Genomic DNA, 23,448 nt, shown 5'->3' on the forward strand with positions numbered 1-23,448 from the left:
GACCTTTGTAACAGCCCCCCACCTTCCCTTGTCCCCTAATGGCATCATGAAGACTCCCCAGCACTCTGGGTCTGCAAGTTCACCCATCCACTGGTCTCCTATACTTGGGAGTCACTGAAACATCTGAGATTCAACACAAGACCCAATTCCTAAGTCTCACAGAAAGGGACTCTGCTTGCTGACTCCCCCATCTCAGCTGATAGCACTGCCACCCTTTCAGATGTAAAGGGAAAATACCTTTGGAGTCATCTGTGACTCACTCCACATTATAAAATCTTGTCCACTGTTAAAACTTTAAAAACAAATTCAGGAGCCAAGTATTTCTCCTACCTCCATATCTATCACTCTGGTCTAGGCACAACTACTGCTCATCTGGATGATTACAATAGCCTCCTTGCTATCTGACTGTCTTCCTCTTCCCCAGTCTATTGTGTACTCTGCAGCCAGGGGCAGCCTCTTTAAACCTAAGTCACATCACTTTTCCCCTCTATACCAAAAACTCCACATCTGCCATCATTCTCAGAAGAGAAACCCAACTTCTCAGTTTAGGCCTGACTCTGGCCCTCTTGCTCTCTGTTCTTACCAGACATCAACAAAGACCTACAAGTCCTAAAGCATTCCCACCTCTATCACGAGCTCAAGCATTTGTATGGACTACCCCTGTACCTAAGATAACTTTTCACATCTCAGTCCACTGGCTGCCAAAAATGGGAATCCCTTCATATAACCTCTGACCTGGACTTGGAAATCAGGACTTAGGGTTTCTCTAGGGTCTCCAGACACCAGGTCCAGGAAGAGTAGCAGCAAAACACTTCCAGAACACCTGACACTCATCAGTGAAGAGTGCCTAAAAGGTTCTGCTGAATGTGAAACCTGTGAGAAGGGCGGGGCCATGTAACTTTAATTCCCATCAGCAACATAGTCAAAAAAGAATATCAGTGAGTGAAACATTCTATATCTAAGGCAAAGAGAAATACTTAAGGATAAAATTAAGCATGTAAAAGATGACAGAAAATATTATGGAGTTCTGCCATAAAGTAATACGGATGTCTTGAGAAAAGGCTTCCCAGAATGGAAAATACAAGTGAAAAGTCTATCTGAGTCATGTGCAGTGTGTTTGAGTACCATGTATGAGGGTAGTGTAACTGCAGTTCAATGAGACAAAATGAAAGCAATCATGTTGGTGAGGAAATGGTTGTGGCAGGTCATATAACATTATTATACCCTAGGCTATAAATATCAAAATTAAGTCTCACTTTATGTACAGCTCTGACACCTCCATTTGATTTTCTTGTTTCTCCCTTGTCAATAATACATTTTTCTCTTCTTCTCACTTGTAGTTGGCCACAATAGGTGACCAGGAGTTCTTATACTTCTCCTTGAAAGTTTATTTTGGTTATGTTAGGTAGTTAGAATAGGAAAAAGGAGTCCAGAATGCTGGTGGCTAAAACACAAAAAACACGGGAAAAGCCTGTGAAAATAGAACAAAGGAAGGTCTGAGGACAGGAGTGAGAACCTCAGGCAAAGCAAACAGGCCTCCTGGCTAGCCCAATTTACATAGAGCAGGCTGAGGGGGAGGAGAAAAAACATATAAAAAGAGGAGCCAAAATTGAACAGCTGGCTTCTATTCTCTTCGTGTCTTTTGGATCGGCCTGCTCTCACGCCTTGAGGATGTAATTTTCTTTGCTTGTCAAATAAAACTGAGTTGTAACACCAAGCTGTAACACCGATCCATCCATCGCTTCAAATTTTTGCTGTGGCAAGACAGAACCGAGGAAATTACACATTTCCCCCAACAGTTATGTTAAAAATTGTTAGATATAAAATTTCAGCTTACATAATTCATATATTAAACTCTGATTTGAAGTTATTATTACATTATACAACAGAATTAAACAACATGTACTTTTTATTTATATTTTGATTTTTATATGGGTTTTTTCCACCAATGATCAGAGAGATCACTTGTAAATGTTCTTGGATTCTAAAACATGATATGGAGTCAAAGCCTTATAACTTATTACCCTTAAAATGATTCACTCTGTTCCCCTTATAACAAATATTTTAACAAGATATCTTCATCATTTTCTCTTCTGATACCACCAGAGTAAAGACTTAAATAACTTATAAATGATAAATATTAGAAGAGTACAATGACTGAAAAAGCAAAAACTCTCTACGTGGGTGTGTAATGTAAAACTGTAAATGTACGTAGTGCATAATAAGTGTGTAGCAAAATTAACTACATGTAGATTAAGTATAATCAAGCCATTCAAAGAACTAAGTTAAAATTAGTGACAAGGAATTTAAAAAAATTAGTAACAAGAAATAAAACAAGACTAAAAAGTGGAAACGTTCATTTAAGTAAATAATAATTTTAACTTATATGCTACACAAATGTGTGCTGGGTATATCCCAGAAGACATGGCAGGTATATCTACAGTAGCAATGTTTATAAATACCAAAACAAAACAAAAACAAAAGAAGCTTCAACAGCTGAATTTATAAGAACATTGTCCTCATATGTTTATGCTATAGAATACTGCACAAAAAAGGAAAATAAATGAATAGCTATGAAAACACGGATTAAAGTCATGCCAAGTTGTGCAAATGAGGAAAACACATATTTATGTGATTCCACTCAGAAAAGAATTTTAAAACAATGGAGTGACAGTAAGCCATAGTCCTTGAATAATTTCAACATAGCTGGCAAAATTATCAAGGAAAGCAAGGAAATGCTTCCATGAAAGAAAAGAGATAATACTTTAACTTTTGGGGGATGGGATAATTGTTTTAGAACACCCACATTTATGCAGCTTCCAGGATCCTATTTATACTGCATTTCTTTTTCGTTTTTTAAATTTGGCTGCATCAGGTCTTAACTGCCACACTAGGGATCTTTACTGCCTTATGCAGGATCTTTTCCATGTGGTTCAGGAACTCTTGAGTTACCTCATGTGGGCTCAGCAGCTGTGGCTCATGGGCTTAGTTGCTCTGAGGCATGTGGGATCTTAGTTCCCTGTGTGTATGTGTGCTAAGTTGCTTCAGTCGTGTGGACTCTTTGTAACCCCACGGACAGTAGCCTGCCAGGCTTCTCTGTCCATTGGATTCTCAAGGTAAGAATACTGGAGTTGGTTGCCATGCCCTTCTCCGGGGGATCTTCCAGACTCAGGGATCAAACTTGGGCCTTCCACATTGCAGGCAGATTCTTTACCATCTGAGCCACCAGGGACGCCTCCTAATTTCCTGACCACGAATCAAACCCTCCTCCCCTGTATTGCAAGGCAGACACTTACCCCTGGACCCCAGGAAAGTCCCTATATCGGACTTCTTGGCTCGAGAAGAGAATGACTATTAGAGCTGCTTATTCAATTTTAGTAGGAGGTTCTCTGCAAGTTTTTTCTATACACCTCATATTTCTGTATGTGGAAAACCAACCGCTTGGGGAAACAATAAGTAGAAATATATGACACTTGTAAGAAAACACTGTTAAGGACAAAGGTACCACAGAATGGTAAGACTTGACTGAGGGGCTTCCCTGGTGGTCCTGTAACTAGGACTCTGAGCTCCCAATGTAGGGGTCCCTGGCTGGATCCAAGGTCAGGATCCCAGCCACATGACTCAACCTGCAAGCCGCAAAGAAGACTTGGCGCATCCAAATATATGAATAGAGAGAAAATATTTTTTAAAAATGAAGAGTTGAAAGTGAAGCTATTCAGTTGTGTCCGACTCTTTGCCACCCCATGGACTGTAGACTGCCAGGCTCCTCCGTCCATGGGATTTTCCAGGCAAGAAAGCTGGAGCGGGTTGTCATTTCCTTCTCCAGGGGATCTTCCAGACCAGAAGATCGAACCTGGGTCTCTGGCACTGCAAGCCAACTCTACCGTCTGAGCCACCACCAGAGGGCTTCCTCAATGGCTCAGTGGTAGAGTCCGAGTCCACCTGCCAACGCAGGAGGCATGGGTTCCATCCCTGATCCGGGAAGATCCCACATGCTGCAGAGCAACTAAGCCTCTGTGTCACAAATAATTAGCCTGTGCTCTAGAGCCGGAGAACCACAACTACCGAGCCCAAGCCCTAGAGCCCCGGCTCCGCAATGAGAAGCGCGAGCTCCACAACAGACAGCAGACCCCACTCTCCGCCCTTAGAGAAAGGCCAGCGCAGCAACAGCAAAATAAAAGTACTGGGGGAAAAAAAAGAAAACAAAAAACAATGCCGGCTGAGGGGCCCAGAGGTCAAAGCCTTTACCTCAGTCGTACTCATGAACGCAGCCGTCCCAGCCGTCTGTAGGCGAAGGAGGGCCCGGGCACGGCGGCTCCCGATCCAGCCCGGAGGCAGATTCTGGCCGAATGGAGCCCACGCCGAGCCTCAGACCCGCCTCAGAACAGCTGTGCCAGCGCCCGCCCCGCTCGCTATACCTCACGGCGGCCCAGGGTTCCCAAGATCCCCACCAGGGAGCTGAGTTCACAGAGTCGCCTACGGCTGACGCCGGAAGGCCCGCCCAGACGCGGTCCTCTAGAACCAGAGTGCCTCTCTCTGATCCTTCATTGGCTCTGGGCTGCAGGCGGCGGCGCACGGCCTTCCGGGTAATGTAGTTCACAGCGTCTCAGGTCCTGGCAAGGGGCGGCGCTGCCCACCTCCGGGACAGGTCAGCCTCAATCAGAGGACACCTCAATAAGGGGTGTCCCTAGGCTCTGAGTACTGGGGTGGGGCTTCACGCGTCTGAAAGGCGATGCATCCAGATTTGGGTGTAATATACTCTGTGCTGATCACGACAGGTACAGAGACAGTATTTCAGATGGTCCCCAAACCTACAAAACCAAGTAGGCACAAGATACCAGGCTGTATCGTGGGGATGAGGTGGTTGGATGGCATCACCGACTCAACGGACATGAGTTTGAGCAAGCTCTGCAAGATGTTCAAGGACAGGGAAGCCGGGCGTGCTGCAGTCCATGAGGTCACAAAGAGTTGGACACAACTGAGCAACTGAACAACTACTAGGCTGTCGCTCAGACACACAGTGCATCCATCCATAGTTCGGGTCTAATAAATGGTGTCCTGCTCTGCAAATACTTGTAGCCTAAGCATTAGATTCAATTTATAACTTTCACTGTGGTAGGTCAGGGTAAAGCAAGCAAAGATTAAAGACAGGGCCATAATAGGCAACACAGGAATGCGGACTTCCGTGCTTGTCCATTGGCTAAGAATTCACCTCCCCATGCAGGGAATATGGGTCTGATCCCTGGTCTGGGTATATTCCACACGTCACAAGGCAACTAAGCCCATTCTCCACAACTACGGAGCCCGCTGGCCTAAAGCCCATGCTCCACAGTCAGAAGTCACTGCAATGAGAAGCCCGCGTACTGCAATGACAGTAGCCCCACCACCACCCTGCATTAGAGAAAACTAGCACACACAGCAACGAAAAGCCAGCAAAGCCAAATAAAATTAATACATTTTAAATATATATATTTCTTTTTTCTGTCTTTACACAAATGCACGTGTGTGAGGATGCACACACACACACACACACTGAAGGGTTGTTTTGCTGGAAATCCCGATATATCATGGAACTAAACACTCAAAATACTGAGATGATAAAGTTTATGTTGTGTATTTCACCGCTAAAATTCCCTAGGAACTTTTATGACACAAAGATGTAGGATAATGACACTAGAAAAGCCAATTAAGAAGAGAAAAATCTAGAAAAATGTCAGTGGAAGCTGTGTATGATGCAAAAGGTTCAAAATTTTTTATTCATAAAGAATTCATACAAAACTGAATTTCAGTTTAGTTTCAACTTCAGTTCCCACTTTAAATAACATTTTTCTCAGTGATAGTGAGAACAACAAAAAAACTACCCACATTTGCTTACAAACAATGCACCTCTAATACATAAGAAACCCCTGCTTATTTTTATTTGATGTTATTCCTTTGCACAAATATAATAAAAAATATATTTATGAACTTAGTGAAAATTCATAAAAGAATACCTGTAGGATTTCTTTTATATAAAATTCTAGAAAATGTAAACTACAATGTCTACCTGGAGATGGCAACTTGGGTAGGGTTTGTGCTAATGGAAACTCTGTAAGTAAAGGACATGTTCATTATCACAACTTTGGTGATAGTCCCACTGTGTACACCTATGTGAAAATACAGTTTATAATCTTAATAAATGAAATTGAGTATGCCAATACTTCAGTAAAGCTATTAACATATGTTCCATATAAAATCAAGATATCCTGTTTCTCTAAATGTCATCGTATCAGACAAACTTGTATCGACAATCAGCACCCTTCCCCATGTTTTAGGCAGGTCAATTCTGATTCCTTCTCAAGACAGAAGAAAATGGTGACAAATGCTTCAACATGGGGACATTATTCTAAGCTAAAGAAGCCAGCTGCAAAGAGATGAAAAAGTGTATGATTACACTTATGAAAAGTATCCAGAGTAATCAAATTCATAGACAAGAGTATAAAACAGAGGTAGACAGGTAGGGTAGGGAGGGAGAAGACAGAGATGTTTAAGGGGTATAGTTTCATTTTTGCAAGATGAAAAAGAATTCTGGAGACTAGATATTAATTTTTAAACACACTACACCGAACATTAAAAGGGAGAGGGTAAATTTTGTTACACATGAAAGTGAAAGTTGCTCAGTTGTGTCTGACTCTTTTCAGCCTCATGGACTATAGAGTCCATGGAATTCTCCAGGCCAGAATACTGGAGTGGGTAGCTTATCCCTTCTCCAGATCTTTCTTACCCAGGAATTGAACCAGGGTCTCCTGCATTACAGGCAGATTCTTTACCAACTGAGCTATCAGGGAAATCCTAAAGTCACTCAGTCATGTCCAACCCTTTTGCAACCCCATGGACTATACAGTCCATAGAATACTCCAAGCCAGAATACTGGAGTGAGTAGCCTTTCCCTTCTCCAGCAGATTTTCTCAACCCAGGAATCCAATCGGGGTCTCCTGCATTACAGGTGGACTCTTTACCAGCTGAGCCACCAGGGAAGCCCAAGAGTACTGGAGTGGGCAGCCTATCCCTTCCCCAGCAGATCTTCCCAACCCAGGAATCAAATCGGGGTCTCCTGAACTACAGGTGGATTCTTTACCAGCTGAGCTACCAGGAAAGCCCAGCATTGTTAGATATATTTTACTACCATCAAAACAAAGATGTTCTCAGGGACGGATTAGAGCAACTTGCTAGTCTTTCCCCATTTGCAATACTCCCTCTGGTGTGAACTTTTTGGTGCTGAATAAGGTCGAAGTTTTGGCAGTACATATGTCCTAAGGCCTTTCTACATTGTGAAATCACTGGCATTTAATTGGGCTGGAGTTTAAGATAAAAACTTACATTCACTGAAAAGGTCTGCTTTGGTATGAACTCTTGATGGCTAAAGTGGGGAGCTGTACCAAAACAGCTTTCCATGTTTGCTGTACTCAGAAGTGAACACAGCCCAACATAACTCACAGGGGCTTCTCCAGCACCTATGACTTAGTAGTCTGGAGCAGTACCTCATTTACCGTAGCTTCTGTGCTTATAATGGTCTTTGTTTTTTAATTGAAGCATAGTTGATGTACAGTGTTTCAGGCATATGTCAAAATGATTCAGTTTTATATATAAAACTCTTTCCCAGATTCTTTTCCATTATAACTTATTACATGATATAGAATATGGTTTCCTGTGCTATACAGCAGGCCCCTTCATAAGGTCTCTACCACTGAACTCCCTGCTTCATGAGGTTGGAGTTGTATCTAATGAGTTCCCCACATTCACAGCACTCATAGTGTCTTCAGTGTGAATCTTCTGGTGATGAACAAGGTGGGACTTCCTAATGAAGGCTTTGTGACATCTGCTGCACTCGTAGGGCCTTTCTCCGGTATGGATTTTCTGATGCTCAACAAGTATATGCTTGTGGCTAAAGGCTTTCCCACATTCTCTGCACTCATAAGGCCTCTCTCCAGTGTGATTTCTCCAATGTTTAATGAGGTTGGAGTTGTACCGAAAGAATTTCCCACATTCGCTGCATTCATAAGGCCTCTCTCCACTGTGAACTCTCTTATGTCTAATGAGTCTGCAGTGATACCTAAAGGCCTTCCCACATTCACTGCACTCATAAGGCCTTTCTCCAGTGTGGTTTTGCCAATGTTTAATGAGTTTGGATTTGTACTTAAAGTATTCCCCACACAAGCTGCACTCATAAGGCCTTTCTACCGTATGAACTCTCTGATGTCTAATGAGGGTGGACGTGTACCTAAAAAATTTGCCACATTCACTGCACTCATAAGGCCTTTCTCCGGTATGAACTCTCTGGTGTTTAATGAGTGTGGAATTGTACCTAAAGAATTTCCCACATTCATTACACTTATAAGGCTTTTCTGCAGTATGAACTCTCTGATGTCTAATGAATGTGGAGCTGTACCTGAAAAACTTTCCACATTCAATGCACTTATAAGGAGTTTCTCCAGTGTGAACTCTCCCATGTCTTATCAGTCTATAGTTATACCTAAAGAATTTCCCACATTCTCTGCACTCAAAAGGCCTTTCTCCATTGTGCTTTCTCTGATGTTTCACGAAGTTGGCATTGTACTTGAAAAATTCCCCACATTTGCTGCACTCATAAGGCCTTAATCCAGTGTGAACTCGCTGATGACTAATAAGCGTGGAGTTGTACCTAAAACATTTCCCACATTCGCTGCACCGAAAAGGCCTTTCTCCACTGTGGATTCTCTGGTGCTGAACAAGGTGAAACTTTCTAATGAAGGCCATGCCGCATATGCTGCACTCATGAGGCCTTACTCCAGTGTGGATTTTCTGATGCTCAACAAGTATCTGTTTTCGGCTGAAGGCTTTCCCACACTGAGCGCACCTGTAACCACTCTGTTCACGACCAAAGGCCTCCTGGCATTCAGTGTCCCCATGTGGCTGCCCCTCACCACGAGGGCCCAGCTGCTGCAGAAGGCCTGTGCTGCCTGGGAAGGGCTTCCCATCTCCACTGCAGGTCAAGGTCCTCTCTCCTGTGTGAACACTGCTGTTGGTCAGAAATGAAGGCTGCCCCTCAGCCCTTCTGCAAAGTTTGTCTCTAATCTCCTCCTGGTGCTGGAAAAGGTCTGCTCCACAAATGTACAGTCCTTCATCAGGGTACATTCCGTCATGCTCAGGCAGGGGCAAAAGGTCTCTGGAGAGTGGACCACACATGTCACTGGGCTGGGCCTTCCTGGAGGATGGATCTGGCTTTGCAGTCCTGACCTCTGACATCCCTACAGAAACACCTTGCTCAGAAGAGGGCTCCTCACCCTGGGCTCCATGCCAACAACCTGTAACCAGATAGATGCTGGTAAAGTGCATGTTGACTTTGATGGAAAGGACAGCCCCATCAGAAATATGTGTGTCACACACACCCAAGACCAAAGCCAGAGAGAGGAAGGTCTGCTGTGCAGAGATGGACCTGGGGAGCTCCCATGATGAGACAGTCCTGTCAACAGGTAAAGACTGAAGGAAGAGTTACTCTTTCAGTCCATTTGGGATCCTATGATAAAGTTATAAGCTGACTGGCTTATAATGAACAGAAGTTTATTTCTCACCTTTCTAGAGGATGGAACCCAGAGACCAGTATGCATTTTTCTAGGTCACAGCCTTCTCATTGTGTCCTCACACATGGTGGAAGGAGCCTGGAAGCTCTGTGGGGTCCCCTCCTTTTATTCTTTTAATCTTTTGGGCTGAACTGCACATCATGTGGGAGCTTAGTTCCTCCAACAGGAATCTAACTCAGGCACTCTGCACTGGAAATGCGAAGTCTTAACCAGTGGACCACCAGGGAAGCCTCAGTGGGGGCCCCTTTTAAATGGGCACTAACCTCATTCTTAAACTCTGCCCTCATGACCTAATCACCCCAAAGACCCCATCTTCTAACACTGCCACCTTGGGCATGAAGTTTTCAACATACGGAATGTGTGGAGACACAAACATTCAGACCACAGCAGGCCTCCAAATCAGTCCTCTGCAAAAGGCCTCCACCACACCCATGGCTATGGTTGACAGGTGAGCACTATGATGAAGATGGTGCCCAGACCTTGAAACATCTGATACAAAGGAGATGCTAAAGTTCTAGCACTATTTAAGGATACATACACGCAGACCTCAGGACATCTTACATACAGAGCAGTGATATGGAAGGTGTGACAAGTGAGGGTCACAGAGGGGTGGCTGGAGGGTGACAGAAGAAATAAAAATTGGCAAGAGAAGGAAGAAATGAGGTACGATCAGCGGTCACAGCATCAGTCAATGGTGAACACAGAACAAGTTCCCAGTTCTGACGTGGTGCCATTTCCCAGGACCTCACACAGAGCTGGGGTAATTCTGAGTGTCTCCTGCCACAGATGCAGTAATGTCCACACTATCAAGCACCCAGGGTCCTCCCTCCCGCACCAGGTGAGCACTGATGTGGCGTCAGAGAGACGCCAGTCCTACATGAAAGACAGAAACAGGGGGGCCAGCATATGTCCAGAAACTCAACACAGGGCATCTGACGTGCTAAAATTCTAACAGCTTCACAGGGGAGCCTGCAGAAGCAATAATGGTCCCAAAATTCATATATTGGTTGGTGCCTGAAAGAAATGTCAGCAAGAGGAGGGGAAGGCCTGGGGCAACAAGAGTCCAAGCATCTAGTCTGATCACCTACCAGGGACAAGCCAGGCCAGAGGGGTCTCAGATAAAATTTAGATTTCTGGCTCCTGCGCCCTGCTGTGCAAGTCCTCAGAGTGGAAGAGAGAGGGCTCTGTGCGGAGAACAGTGACACTTACACATGGTCTAGCCCCAGCACCACAGCACGCGTGCCAGCAAACCAGGGAAGGAGGGTCTCAGGGAGGGGAGCACAGAGCTGCCCTGGGAAAGGGGCAGCACAGAGTGCAGCCAGAACACCAGGTGAACGTGCAGAGCTTACCCAGGGAGGTCACAAGTGCCAAGTTCTCTGTCATCACAGCACGATACAGGTGTCTCTGAGCTTCATCAAGGAGGCCCCACTCCTCCTGGGAGAAATATACAGCCACGTCCTCGAAGACCACACAGTCCTGCCAAAACCAAAAGAGTCTGGCTCATGAACAGTTTGGTGGATTCTGTATTTATCTATTTGCCATCCATTAATTACAGGGCTAAACTTAAGGCCAAATCTGTTCACATCTCCCTTGCTTCCAGAGCTCATACTCTGAACTAACTGCTGAACTAATACTCACTCACCAGGTCAGTATCTCCCCTGCCCTAAATCAGTCCAGAGCCAGGTGCCAGACAGCTACAGACGGCTCCCATACTGCAGGTACACAGAATTATTCAAACTAGTCATCCCTAAGCCTTCTGTCCAACGCTCCCCACATTTCCCCTGGAAATCCAAAAAAGGCTCTGACTCTGACCACTGGTTTCCCCAAACTGGGGCTCGCACCTGCTAACCAAGTCTGGTGCTTCCCCACAGGAGCCTGGGTTACACAGTGAGCCTCCTCTCAGGAAATATAAGTAAGGAAATTGTCTTGAAATGTCACTGGCCTCTCTGTGTCACCACTCATCACCACTCACTCACTTCCACAAGTTAATATACTCTGAGTACGACCACTGATACATGTCGCTCTCCAGGACTTTTACCCTCTCCCAAAGCATCTGTCCCCACTCAGCCTCATCCCAGATGTCCCACCCTCAAGACACGCCCTAGGGGCATCAGTGCCTGTTCTCTCCTCATGACCATGGATCCCTGTGTCCAGTACACAGCAGAAAACAAACCACCATGTAGGCTGTGGACTGCCATGCATGGCCCTATCCCTCTCCTGCTGGACAATTTCCCCGGGGTCCCTCCCCCAGATGCTGACCCTCAAACCAACTCAGATTTGTCCTTGTCTTTATAAGCCCAGTGCCAGGGCTCAGGGCCAACCGTTCCCTCTCCTCACTGCATCTCACTTGTGGGACTGCCCCTTCCTGACAACTCTGACCCCTCCCTGGGCACCACAGACACCCCAGCCCACACCACAAGCACTTCCTTCACCTCCTTACAGGGCGCTCTGCACACGGAGTCCAGGCAGTGAATGGCAAATGCGTCCAATATTTAATGCAGCCAATCCGGCCCCTGAACACCAAAGTCCTCTAAAGCCAGGCCCCACCCCAAGCCCCGGAGGCACACCCCAGAAGGTCTCCCCACAGGGCCGTTTTTTGCTTCCTCTCTAGCCATCCTGCCTACATGAGACCTCATGTGCCCTTAGCTCTCTTCCTCTTCTGAACTGCAAGGACTGTCCCACAAGCAGTCAACACCTTCCTCTCCCTCCACGTGAAGCCCAGGCACGCAGACCTCCCCAGTCACCCTCCCACTTCACCCTAGGCCCAGAGACTCTCCCAGCTAATCCCTTTTCCATCCTCAACATCCATCTCCTGTCCTCCCTGGCCTGAAGACTTTCTCACACCTACACCCTGCTGTCACACAGACACACGGACACTTTGCTTCCTCATCTGTCTTGGTGAAGCTCATCACCACCAGCCAGGTATCCAACCCAGAGACCTACTACTCAGGCCCTTCATCCTCACTCCTTGTCCTCTAACGGCATCCCCACCACCAACTAGAAATGATACTGCCTAAATCTTACCTGCAGCTTTATCCTAGTCCACACCAAAGCCCCGATGCCATGGCTGTCTCCACCTTGGATCCTTCCCCTGAAACCCAGACTCTGTGTGAAAGTGATTCCCTGGGGTTCCCCCCCCAGATGCTGACCCTCAGACAAACTCAGATTTGTCCTTGTCTTTATAAGCCCAGTGCCAGGGCTCAGGGCAAACTGTTCATTCTCCTCCTCACTGCATCTCACTTGTGGGACTGCACTTTCCTGACAACTCTGGGATACCTCCCCTTGGAAATCTCTGGAATATCTGTGATTTCCAAATTTGGAAATTTCCATTTGGAAATTCTCCCTACAATTAGAGCTGCTTCCTCATTTTAGCTGATGAGGTGCCCATCTCCTAATAAAGCCAGAAACCTGGGTCCTCCCTGATTCTTCCTATCAGCCTAATTCCTTAAGTCCCTCATTCTCCATTACATAAAGTATGGACACATCATTGTAAACCACCTATACTTCAATTTAAAATATATGATAAAAAAAAAAAACAAAACATGGGTAGCTCTATCCCTACCTTCACAGCCACCACTCAGGTGTAGCCCCCACCAACATGCACATGAATGATTGCAGAAATTCCTCTCATATCTCCCAGCCTTCATTCACACCTAGCCTGTCTTCTACTCTGCAGTCACAGGGAGCCTGTTAAAATCTAAGACATGGCACCTTCCTGCTCTGCCTCAAACCTTCCCTACCTGCCCTCAACCTGAGGGTTAGAGAACCAGGACCTCAGGCTATCAGTCAAGACCTGATACCTGTGCACCCCTATCCCAGCACCCCATTCCCACCAGATATGACAGAACCAACAGTTCCCTGCATATTCCACCTCAGTATCACCTGCAGCTGTCTGGACATTCTAAATCCTGTGGTCAGGACTCCCTGCCACACCTTCCCCCATCAGCTGTCACCAATAAAATCGCTGACCAATCTATAACCCAGGACTAAATATAAGATCCTAGGCATGGTGAGAGTACATGGTCTACAGATGCAAGACAGAAAATAGGGATATAAGTCTTGGGACCCTGCCATATCTCAAGGGCATATATATCAGGATAAAACTATCAGGTTGATAATTATGACTCACCTGTACAGGACTCATGAGCACCTCTACTACTGCCATGTGGCCCTGGGAGAAGAAAGAAGTCATGAGACAAGGACAACAGTACTAGAATCCTACAGCAGAGTTGGACCTCCACCCGTTCCAGGCCCTGGTGTAACAGGACCTCTGCCTGTCAAGTCTAAGCTCAGGCTTCCCTGATAGCTCAGTTGGTAAAGAATCCACCTATAACACAGAAGACCCTAGTTTGATTCCTGGGTTGGGAAGATCCCCTGGAGAAGGGAAAGGCTACCCACTCCAGTATTCTGGCCTGGAGAATTCCACGGACTGTATAGTCCATGGGGTCACAAAGAGTCAGACACGACCAAGCATGTCAGAAAACAGTACTGCCTCTTACCAGTGGCCCTGGAGAAGGACTGAGCCTCCCTGAACTTCAGACAAAAGAAAATTCTACTGAAGATAAGAATTATTCAACCTCAGAAGACTCATATTGGTATCTAACGTAAGGAGGACATACCATGTATCAGCTATGACTGTCCATAGGAACAATAGTTTTATATGTATTTTCAGGCAACTGAAGTGGTATAGTTTTGAAATTTGGGGTCTTTACATTTTTTTAGGATCTCAGAAGATGTCATACATAAAACTTTACCTTGTAAGCAAATATATAGAGGTAAAGCAATGACAAGCCAATTACAAAGTGTTCACAAAGATTTAACTGAGTGAACAGGCTCATTTCTAATTGCCTGTGTGTGTATTTAGAGAAATATTGATTAATTCTTGGTTAATTTTCATACAGTCTTAAGTTAATGAGTCATTGGGAGGGGCTGAGCAGGCAAGTCAGCTCCTAGTCCAGCCAGCAAGCAGGTCTACTCAGTAAATAAACCTCATAAGGGAGCTTGCTGGGAGCCCTTAACTGAAGCAGAGTCTCATCGCTCCTGCCCTGAGGGGTGAGGTGAGGGGTGAGGTGGGTCTAGGACCCACTGGCCACACCAGCCTGGTTGATCTTTCCCTCCTTCCATCCGGGAGGCAGTGAGGGTCAGCAGAGCCTGCCAGTGGAGAATCCACTCCAGCACCCACAGCAGGCTCCACAGAAGCGAAGCTCTTTACCTTGCAGACACAGGCCAGAATCTCTCCTCAGACAGGTACGCTGTTTCCTGGAAGGAGCATCAGGGATGCCAGCACCCAGTCTTCACGTCCTGCCCTCTTACTCTCAGCCCTCCCCTCCTTCAACACAGGGCCCATCTCAGGCAACAAGCTTATGGCCCCCGCCTCCTCAATCTGATTCCCACGCCAGGCTGGGCCAGTCCACATCCTCCTGGCCACACATGGAACATCAGAAAGTCCTGTAGACTCTACTGAGGAAACCTACCCAGAGTCTTATCCCATCTCCGATGTCCTGCTACCTCCGTGGCCCAGCCTCTCCCAAAATTCTCCTGGGGTCTATAGCACCTCCCACTGCTGAGGTGGCCTCCTCAGCAGTCTTCCTGCCTCCATTCGCATCCTTTTCTCCCAACTTCTAACTCTAGAGACGGTTCTCCCAGTCCCACCTCCTTCACAACAACCTTCCATGGCTCTCACCTGCTCAGGTTGCCATTTCAGATAAGGCACTTCGTTCCCTTCTGTCCCAGAAAAAAGTGACCCCAAGTTTCCCCAAGGCTGCCGACTAGGGGAGCACCTGCAAGCCGTCGCCTCCGAGGGAACTCTCTCCCTCATCCCAGACCACTAGCTGAAGCGCGACCCCTCACAAGGCCGCCCTCAGTTCTGGACTCTGGGGCTGAACGGCAGGGACCTGAACGGGCACCCTTCCGTCCGGATCTGGGACTCGGAGTCGGGCCAGGTGGAGCCCGGGAGACGCAGCACCCACCTGTGCCGACCTCGGTCACTGGCCGGTGGGATGAGCTGGGCCGGGAGATGCGGCGAGTGGGGCGGGGAGGAGGACACCGCCGACAACTACGGGCTCAAAGGGCCTCAGAGCCGATTCTGGATAACGGGGACAACTTGTCTCCTCCCGCTTTTCCGCGAGGTCACCTCACCGATCAGCGGGCTAAGGCAAGGCCCGTAGCCGGTGAACAGCCCAACAGCCTCCCAAATGCTACGGGAGAAAACGCCGGAAGTCCCGCCCCAACGCAATGCGCACGCACGTACGAGTGCCTCTCCTAAGCTTTCACTGGCTCAGTCACAGCCGCATCGCACCCTACAGACTTCTGGGTGATGTAGTTTCCGCTGCCACCACACTTGCCTCTGGTCAGAGCAGAACTCCCCTTTTTCTCCACGGGCTGAGGGAAACCAAGTTCTCAGGCTCCAATGATGGGGCGAAGCTTCGCTTGCTTTTACAAGAGGTGCACCCGGATTTCTGGAGAGCAGTCTAGGAAATTCACAGAAAGTTTCAGTTCAGTTCAGTCGCTCAGTCGTGTCCAACTCTTTGGGACCCCATGAATCGCATCTCGCCAGGCCTCCCTGTCCATCACCAACTCCCGGAGCTTACTCAAACTCATGTCCATCGAGTCGGTGATGCCATCCAGCCATCTCATCCTCTGTCGTCCCCTTCTCCTCCTGCCCCCAATCCCTCCCAGCATCAGAAAGTTTAGGGACCTCTTATTTCAGAATGTGAAACAGAAGAAGGGTCTCAAATCTACAAATCCTAAGAGACAACAGCATATTATAACGACACTCTGCGTGCACTCCGATAATCAGCTATGTTGTCGCTTTTCAGATACAGGTAGACTTGAAATAGAACTGGACCCTTTGGGGCTTTCTTGAAACAGACTTCTCTGCCCAACTCCATGTCCTGCCTCTTGTCTGTAAAAAAGAATTGTAGCCCCCTAGGCCTCCCTGAGTCAGGACAGACAGCGACAGGTTCAAGGAGAGTTTCCTCATGAATAGGCAGAAGGCAAAGCCACCTACTTGATTTCCACCGCAGTGAGAAGCCATGCACCACAACTAAAGAGGAGTCCTGGCTCACTGCAGCTAGAGAAAAGGCTGTGCAGCAATAAAGACCCAACACAGCCATAAACAAATAAATAAAACTATATAAATATATAGCAGCAGGAATAATTCTAGGGGAGCATAACTGTGACATGTAAAGAAAAAAAAGTAAAATCTTAGCCAAGTTTAAACTAGAGGTAGTGAAGTCTGAAAAGCCAGAAAATGAAGCTGAAGCTGTGGCTTTATCTCCAAAATGTGCTTCTATTTCATACTTTGACACCTTCTCTGTGTATGCATGAATGTTCCTGTTTCACAAGATTCTGTATTTGTCCATTTAGCATTCATTTATAGCAAGGCCAAACTAATAATTTCTCTCTCTTGCAAGTCAGCTTTCTAAGACTCACAAACAAATTACATGTTTAATATTAATATTACATATTCTAAACACTCCTCATACAAACACTGACATGTCAGTTGTTTTTTTTTTTTTTAATCCCTGCTGAATTAGGGATGTCCCCACCTAGGCTCAGATGGTAAAGAATCTGCCTCCAGTGCAGGAGACCCGGGTTTGATCCCTAGATTGGGAAGATCCCCTGGAGAAGGAAATGGCAACCTACTCCAGTATTGTTGCCTGGAGAATTCCGTGGACAGAGGAGCCTGGCAAACTACAGTCCATGGTGTTGCAAAGAGTTGGACATGACTGAGTGACTAACATTTTCACTTTCACTTAGGTATTCCATGCTTCTTCAGTCTCAAAGTCACTGTAAAAATTAAGTAACCTCAGCTAGTGAAAGTGTTAGTTGCTCAGTTCAGTTCAGTTCAGTCACTCAGTTGTGTTCAACTCTTTGGGACCCCATGAATCGCAGCACGCCAGGCCTCCCTGTCCATCACCAACTTCTGAAGTTTACTCAAACTCATGTCCATCGAGTTGGTGATGCCATCCAGCCATCTCATCCTCTGTCGTCCCCTTCTCCTTCTGCCCCCAATCCCTCCCAGCATCAGGGTCTTTTCCAATGAGTCAACTCTTCGCATGAGGTGGCCAAAATATTGGAGTTTCAGTTTCAGCATCAGTCCTTCCAATGAACACCCAGGACTGATCTCCTTTAGGATGGACTGGTTGGATCTCCTTGCAGTCCAAGGGACTCTCAAGAGTCTTCCTCAACACCACAATTCAAAAGCATCAACTTTTCAGTGCTCAGCTTTCTTCACAGTCCAACTCTCACATCCATACATGACCACTGGAAAAACCATAACCTTGACTAGATGGACCTTTGTTGGCAAAGTAATGTCTCTGCTTTTTAATATGCTATCTAGGTTGGTCATAGCTTTCCTTCCAAGGAGTAAGCTTTTAATTTCATGGCTGCAGTCACCATCTGCAGTGATCTTGGAGCCCCCCCCCAAAAAAAATAAAGTCTGACACTGTTTCCCCATCTGTTTCCCATGAAGTGATGGGACCAGATGCCATGATCTTAGTTTTCTGAATGTTGAGTTTTAAGCCATCTTTTTCATTCTCCTCTTTCACTTTCATCAAGAGGCTTTTTAGTTCCTCTTCACTTTATGCCATAGGGGTGGTATCATCTGCATATCTGAGGTTATTGATATTTCTCCCGGCAATCTTGATTCCAGCTTGTGCTTCTTCCAGCCCAGCATTTCTCATGATGTACTCTGCATACAAGTTAAATAAGCAGGGTGACAATATACAGCCTTGATGTACTCCTTTTTCTATTTGGAACCAGTTTGTTGTTCGATGTCCCGTTCTAACTGTTGCTTTCTGACCTGCATACAGGTTTCTCAAGAGGCAGGTCAGGTGGTATGATATTCCCATCTCTTTCAGAATTTTCCACAGTTTGTTGTGATCCACACAGTCAAAGGCTTTGGCATAGTCAATAAAGCAGCAATAGATGTTTTTCTAGAACTCTCTTGCTTTTTCGATGATCCATTGAATGTTCGCAATTTGTTCTCTGGTCCCTCTGCCTTTTCTAAAACCAGCTTGAACATCTGGAATTTTATGGTTCACGTATTGCTGAAGCCTGGCTTGGAAGATTTTGAGCATTACTTTACTAGCATGTGAGATGAGTGCAATTGTTAGTTGCTCCAGTCGTTTCCAACTCTTTGCAACCCCATGGACCACAGCCTGCCAGGTTCCTCTGTCCATGGTATTTCCTAGGCAAGAATACTGGAGTGGGTAGGCATTCCTTTCTCCAGGGGATCTTCCCCACCCAGGGATCAAACCCAGGTGTCCTGCAATGCAGGCAGATTCTTTACCATCTGAGTCATCAGGGAAGCAGTCTCCATGAAGGAAAAGTAAAAATAAGACAAATTCCTTAGGAAAAGAACATAGAAAATGGACCCAGTCTAACAGGAACATGAAATAAAATGGAGTTGGGAGGGGCTTTTCTCCCATCCCTGCATGCAGCTCCACTGTTGCCTTCTTGATTCTAAAGTTTTTTTAAGTGCAATGCTGACCCCCTTCTATCCTTGGCCAAGAGTAGCCCAGCCCCTCTGCAGCAGGGCTGCTGGATCAAGCAGACAGGGCACATGGGCCAATTCAGGAAGGCCAGCAAGGGCCTCTCCCAATAATCTTGAGGACCAAATATAGGGACAAGTCCCAGTGCTGACAACCAGAGCGGTAGAAATAGCCAGAGGCTCTCCCACATGATCCTGAACCTTCTCCAGGACTGGGGCTTGAGGGTAGTTGATGTGCACCATTCACTTAGTAGAGTTCAGAACTCTCCCATCACAGTTATTTTATTTATTTTTTAATTTACTGACCCCTTGGCACAGCTTGCAGGATTTTAGTTCCCCAACCAGGGAGTGAACCTGTGACCCCTGCAGTGCTAGAATTCCACTAAGAAATTCCCTAGATATTTTTAAAAGAAAAAAGTTTTCTTGGGGCTTCCCTGGTGGTCCAGAAGTTAAGAACCCACCTTGAAACCAAAGGGATACCAGTGTGATCCCTAGTCCCAGAAGATCCCATGTGCCGTGGAGCAACTAAGCCCCTGAACCACAAGTGCTGAAGCCCGAGCACTCTAGAGCCCATGCTCTGAAACAAGAGAGAAGCCCCTGCAGTGAGAAGCACAGTGAGAAGCTGGTATACCACAGCTAGACAGCAGCCCCTGCTCACCACAACGAGAGAGAGCCAGGGTGTAGCAACGAAGACACCACGGCCAAAATTTAAATAAACAAATAAGATAAATCTTAAACAAAGTTTTCTTTTCTCCCTCTTCCTGAATAAATGGTAAAATTTCAAGTCTTTATCACTGTCGTTCCTTTGGAACCATATCTAAAAGAGAGTACCTTGCCCTATACTGGTCTACACTGGTGGTTAAATTGTCCTATATTCCTGTTTTGTATATGCTGCATTTTTTACTTACTTATGGCAAAGGCTACTGTTCACGGGGTTCTCGAGGCAAGAATATCGAAGTTGTTTGTCATTCCCTTCTCCAGAATACTTTCTAATTGTGGTGCTGGAGAAGACTCTTGAGAGTCCCTTGGAAAGCAAGGAGACCAAACCAATCTATCCTAAAGGAAATCAACCCTGAATATTCATTGGAAGGACTGATGCTGAAGCTGAAACTCCAATACTTGGGCCACCTGACTGAGACCTGGTTCAATCCCTGGATCAGGAAGATGCCCTGGAGAAGAGAATGGCTACCCACTCCAGTATTCTTGCCTGAAGCATCCCATGGACAGAAGAACCTGGCAGGCTACAGTCCATGGGGTTGCAGAGTTGGACATGAGTGAGCGACTGACACAAAAAACAAACCCCCCACCCAGGTGGAGGATGCTGATTACTTGATGCTTACAATTACATTCCCAAAACATCACCCAGGTACCTCAACACCAACCAATTAGAAGAAAGTCCACAAGCTGCACCCCTCAACACAAATGTTGCCTCCAAACACCACTGCCTAAAATCCATCAGGAAGTCTGGGTCTTTTAAGCTAGAGCTGCCTGTTCTCCTCACTTGATGTCCCACAATTAACAATGTACTCTCATTCACCACAACCCGGTTAGTAGATTGACTTTGCTGTAAAGCGAATGAGTAAATGCAAGTTCAGTTCGACAGCAGACACTAGATGTTTTAAAGATTCTGCTACTGGACTTGCCTGGTGGCTCAGTGGATAAGAATCTGCCTGCCAATGCAGGGAACAGGGCTTTTGATCCTAGGTCCGGGAAGATCCCACATTATGGGGAGCAACCAAGCCGGTGCGCCTCAACTATTGAACCCGCATCCTGCAAGGACGGAAGCCCGCGCCACCTCGAGCCTGTGCTGTGCAGCAAGAGAAGCCGCCGCAATGAGAAGCCCAAGCACTGAAACCGAGAGTAGTTCCCACTCACTGCAACTAGGAAAAACCCACGCACAGCGATGAAGACCCAGTGCAAGCAAAAATTTAAAAATAAAGTTACTTCTAAAAAAATCTTCTACCTATAGCCTCGCGGTCTCAAGATTCCCCCTTGTAAGTATGCAGACATTTCTGGTTCTAATCAATCCTTGCTTTACAAGCACCCTTACTTCGTGACAGCTTTACAATTACAATTCTTCACAATTTATTGAAAAAAATCATAGCCTTCCTTTTTTTTTTTTTTTTTTTTTTTGCATCCTAAAATTCCTCCATTTTGTAGTCTGCTGCTGCTGCTAAGTCACTTCAGTCATGTCTGACTCTATGCGACCCCATAGACGGCAGCCCACCAGGCTCCCCCGTCCCTGGAATTCTCCAGGCAAGAACACTGGAGTGGGGATTTTGTGGTCTAGGGGAACATGATTCTAATGCTTGTCAAAACTGCGTCTTCAAGGCTGCAGTCCTAACAAGCCCCAAACAAATGTCTCTTTCTACCAATCAGGTATTTTTTTCTGAAATTTTGGTTAACACTCATTACACATAAATCTTATGTAATTGAAAATCTTATCACTAAGTTTGTACTGTCTATCACTTTGACCAAAAGGTCAAACTCAAGAGGAAAGAGGTTCTTGGGCTCTTTGAATCTTGATGAGCCTATACAGCCAAATCAGTGCTTGGAATGGAACACACAATCTACTGAGTGTTTGTCAGTGAGGGTACAAATATGATGCCATGGATTCCCTGCTTGCTTTCAGCATTCTGGCAAGTCAGTCTGCTCTCTCCACCTCTCCCTTCAAGCTGGCATTGTTTCATAAACAAAAAAAGATCACTATTGTTTATTAAATAAATAAACAATAAATCACAATTTAGAGAGCCAGATCCACAGACTAGCCAAGTTCCTGTGTAACTACATGCTCAGCTTCATTTCCTCACTCTCAGTCTTCAGTGTCCCTTTAAGCTTCACTAAGATTCTAACTTTGTGGACATGGCCAAGAGTTATTTTGGCCAGCACTTTGAATAACCGATGATTGGTTTCAACGACTTCAACATTTCACAGATATTTTCCCGAGGTAATCTCAACTCTATGCATTGTCTCTGCACTTGCAGGTGAAATAATATATTGACTCCCCAGAAAGGAAAGAGGATCATGAAATTGCAAGGCTTTATCTCAGGGTTCAATTGCCTCTGCCCCAAATAAACTATGACTGTAACCATGGAGTCACTCTCCAGGCAGGAAGTGACATGTTATAAGTCACTCTTCTTTTCAGATAGGTAGATTTTAGCTTCTAAATAAGAATTGCTGCTGCTGTTAAGTCACCTCAGTCATGTCCATCTCTGTGCGACCCCATAGATGGCAGCCTACCAGGTTCCTCTGTCCCTGGGATTCTCCTGGCAAGAACGCTGGAGTGGGTTGCCATTTCCTTCTCTAATGCGTGACAGTGAAAAGTGAAAGTGTCTGACTCTTCCCGACCCCATGGACTGCAGCCTACTAGGCTCCTCCATCTATGGGAGTTTCCAGGCAAGAGTAATGGAGTGGGTTGCCATTTCCTTCTCCGAGACAAGAACTGGATATGTATTAAAATGTGGAGTCTGAAATATGCATCAGTTCCTGAATGGGACACGCCATCACTAAGTCTACATTTTTTCTGAGGGAACCAAAGACACAGTACATGGTCCATCTGCTTCTAGTTGCCCCACATCCCTCCTCTGTCTTGTTCACCATGGCCCTGTCTGGAGTCTTAGGTTGTTTTACTATGACCTAACACAGAACCACTCATAAATTGTAGCCAACAAGTTAGGTTACATTTATATGAAGAGCAATAAGACAATATTTATTGGACTCCAGCTATGCATGGATGCACTCTGTCTGAGTGACAACCTGGTATCATGTGACCACTTAGTTTGGCCTGTTTTGTTGTTGAAGTTTAGTCGCTAAGATACCTCCGACTTTGCAACCTCATGGCCTGTAGCCCGCCAGGCTCCTCTGTCCATGGGATTTTTCCAGACAAGAATACTGGAGTGGGTTGCCATTTCCCTCCTAGTTGGGATCAGGGATAGAACCCTGGGTTCCTATACTGGCAGGTAGATTTTTTTTTCTTTTCTTTTCTTTTCTTTTTTTTTAGCACTAGCGCCACTTGGGAAGCTTTGGGGACCGTCTCAAAATTTCTTTCTTTCTTCTTCTTCTTCTTCTTTTTTTTTAATGTAAAAGAAGGCTAAATCAGAAAGAGACACACTCCATAGACAGAGTGGGCCATCTCAGAAGGCAAGAGAGGCCAAACATCTGAAATATTACTGTTACTATACTTCTATGTGATCAGCACAGACTATGTTTCATGGAAATCCGGGTGCAACCCTTTAAAGCGCGTGTAACTGGCGCAGTCTTCGCAGCCTGGGGACTTCACAGCAACCCTACCGGTGAGGCGGTGCAATTCCCCGACTTGGGGAGCTGTACCTCTTGCCAGCGACGGGAGCGCTA

At 46.0% G+C, this 23,448-nt stretch overlaps 1 protein-coding gene across 1 annotated transcript; it reads right to left on the reverse strand.

The window, feature by feature from the left end:
- Nucleotides 1-51: 51 nt before the first annotated feature.
- Nucleotides 52-15,782, reverse strand: LOC136161780 (zinc finger protein 548-like). The gene is given in 5 exon segments (XM_065926866.1): nucleotides 52-7,800; nucleotides 7,803-9,323; nucleotides 10,949-11,075; nucleotides 13,729-13,770; nucleotides 15,569-15,782. Coding segments are annotated over 4 exon segments (1,764 nt in total). The 5' UTR covers nucleotides 13,765-13,770; nucleotides 15,569-15,782; the 3' UTR covers nucleotides 52-7,720.
- Between the last annotated feature and the right edge of the window lie 7,666 nt (nucleotides 15,783-23,448).

This window comes from Muntiacus reevesi, chromosome 2 (assembly GCF_963930625.1).
Source record: "Muntiacus reevesi chromosome 2, mMunRee1.1, whole genome shotgun sequence".
NCBI lineage: Eukaryota > Metazoa > Chordata > Mammalia > Artiodactyla > Cervidae > Muntiacus > Muntiacus reevesi.